Source organism: Propithecus coquereli, unplaced genomic scaffold (genome assembly GCF_000956105.1).
Source record: "Propithecus coquereli isolate 6110/MARCELLA unplaced genomic scaffold, Pcoq_1.0 Scaffold436, whole genome shotgun sequence".
Taxonomy (NCBI): Eukaryota; Metazoa; Chordata; class Mammalia; order Primates; family Indriidae; genus Propithecus; species Propithecus coquereli.
In genome coordinates, this window is record NW_012150130.1 from 809,470 (window position 1) to 811,976 (window position 2,507).

Below are 2,507 nucleotides of genomic sequence, written 5' to 3' on the forward strand. Positions count from 1 at the left end.
ACACCATACAGGCTTATTAAAAAAAATCTGAACCAGGACTATAACTGTTTGTACTGATGTTGTCTTATTCCAAACATAATGCTGTGATAAAGTTTGTTTTCCTAAGCAGTTTTGTTCTGAAGCCCATAAATCTACCATAAAATACATCCAGTGGTGTTCTCATCAAGTGCCTCCGTGGGGGCGAGGATGGGGGAGCCCGAGTTTACGGCACTTGCCAATTTTCATGGAGTAAATTCTCCCACCGTAACTAATTGTAATGTGACTCCACGATATAGAGGTGGAAAAAGACGCGCAGAGTCAGCTCGTGAGATGGCGTCATAAACTGGCTGTAGCATTCCACTGAATCCACCCCATCTAAAAATGTGATAATGGACAGTAAAGCCAGTATTCTGAGAAGAAGTTTAACAGGCAGGGCCCCCGCTGGTCACGAGTACTCGTAGGCAAAGTGCACCATTTCTCTTTGGTTATTTTCCCATGTTGTTATCAGACTAGCATAGTTTTCCCCAGTGAAGTCTAAATGTTAGTAAATACCTTCATTTCTTACTTTAAAAAGAATAGAATCTATGGCAATAACACTCACCGGAAACCAAGCAGGTGGGGGGAGAGGGATGGGTAAATTCACATCAAACGGTACAGTGCACGTGATCTGGGTGATGGGCACACTTATAACTTGACTCAAACGGTACAAAAGCAATTTATTAATATGTAACCAAAATGTTTGTACCCCTGTAATATTTTGAAATTTAAAAAAAGAATAGAATCAATCCTGTAATTTAAAGAAAAATGAACAAAGATAAATTAAGAATTTAGAGTTAAATCCTGTATTATGAAAGGAGCATATTCTGTGGATAAATACCTATTATTCACTTACAGTATGCTGGGCACTGTGCTAAGGATATTTCATCCTGGTCCTTATAAGGCCCGTATTCTATCTCCCCTTCTAAAGATGCAGAAATTGAGCCTCAGAGAGGACAAAGGACTAGTCCTAACCTTGCAGTTGGGCCGCAGTGCAGCTCAGTTTTTCTAGCCTAGATCTATTGACTCCAAAACTTCTCAAAGAATTTATTAAAAACATCACTGCTTTATTAAAAAATTTAGTATCTTGAAATTTTGGAACTTATAACTAGTAAACTGGAGGCCAATTTATTTAAGCAGAATATGTATAAATCCCTAATTAGTTAACAAGCTGTTTTTCTAACAGGAATGAATTTGTTCCTCATGAAAAATGTCAGGGACCTTTTGTGTAAGTATGTTTAGACATTTAAAGTTTGCTGTAAGAAAATTAACTGATGGGCACTCATGGGAACCCAGCAGGAAGAAGACAGGTTTTAAAAGATACAGCTGTATCTATGGTTCAGAGTGGACAGTATCTTTAACGAATTCAGTTCAAGCAAGGACATTACCTTCGAGGGACGTTGTGAGGGTATGGAATGACAATCAGCTGGGAATTGGGAATGATCGCAGTCCACTCTTGTTTTCGTATAGACTGGAAGAAGAATTTAAGAACATTTAACATTCATTACATTTATGAAACAAAATTATTCTACATAAATAAGGATAAACCTTGAGCACTTTGAGAAATTGGAATCCTAGGTATAGATTAAGCTATGTTTACATATATTAAGCCAAAAATAGGGCTCCTGAACCATCTGTTGGAAAAATTTTCTGATCTTTTCAGGGAAGGATTATATTTGTGTCTTATGAATTCATTCATTCAACTAATATTTATTGGACACCGATGTAGCAGGCACTGTTCAACGTGCTGTGTGCAAATGCTTGGAGCTAAAATTCAAGTTAAGGGGAGACTGACAATAAAATATGCTGTTATTATACATACTATACACGTATCACGTATAACGTAAGTGTAGTGATACTATTTTACTTATACATGTTAGGTGGTTAAAAATGTTATGGAGAAAAAGCAACAAAGAGGAACAGGTGAGATTTATGGAAAAGGAGATGGAAAAATAACTATATAATATTTTCAAATCCTGATCCTTATATGTAATATAAGCTTAGATATGTCACTACCAATCAATTTTTCTTTACTCTTCAAAGGGAATAAAAAATATTTGAATTCAAAATCAATTGGGTTCAAACTGTTGAATTTAAATATTTAAATAGTGAATATTGAAACACAGATAAATTGTAAACAAACTAAATTTTTACTCACCTTCTCTCCGGATGGACGGGGAATACCAACGTAAAGGTGGTCAAGGAAGTTTGCGCTTCGACCTAAACCAAGGACACTGTATGGTAGCTGGAGAGCTAAATGTGCTGATTGGCTGAGCTGGCCAGCTAGAATTATTAAAAAACAAAAACAAAGATCTTTGGAAACATTGTTCCTGTCAAATATTAGAATGATAAAATGTTATAAAAATGTAGGTACTAGAACTTATTCTTTTTTTTTTTTTTTGAGACAGAGTCTCACTGTATTGCCCGGGCTAGAGTGATGTGGCGCCATCCTAGCTCACAGCAACCTCAAACTCCTGGGCTCAAGTGATCCT

The 2,507-nt window shown here is 36.3% G+C and overlaps 1 protein-coding gene across 1 annotated transcript in view; it reads right to left on the minus strand.

Annotated features, from left to right (window-relative positions):
- Positions 1–2,507, minus strand: part of ITFG1 (integrin alpha FG-GAP repeat containing 1) — a 323,849-nt gene that overhangs the window by 9,727 nt on the left and 311,615 nt on the right. Inside the window, exons 11-12 of the mRNA XM_012653960.1 lie at positions 2,174–2,298; positions 1,404–1,486 (exon numbers count right to left, since the gene is read on the minus strand). Coding sequence (XP_012509414.1) covers positions 1,404–1,486; positions 2,174–2,298 — 208 coding nt within the window. The remainder of the gene's footprint in view (positions 1–1,403; positions 1,487–2,173; positions 2,299–2,507) is intronic.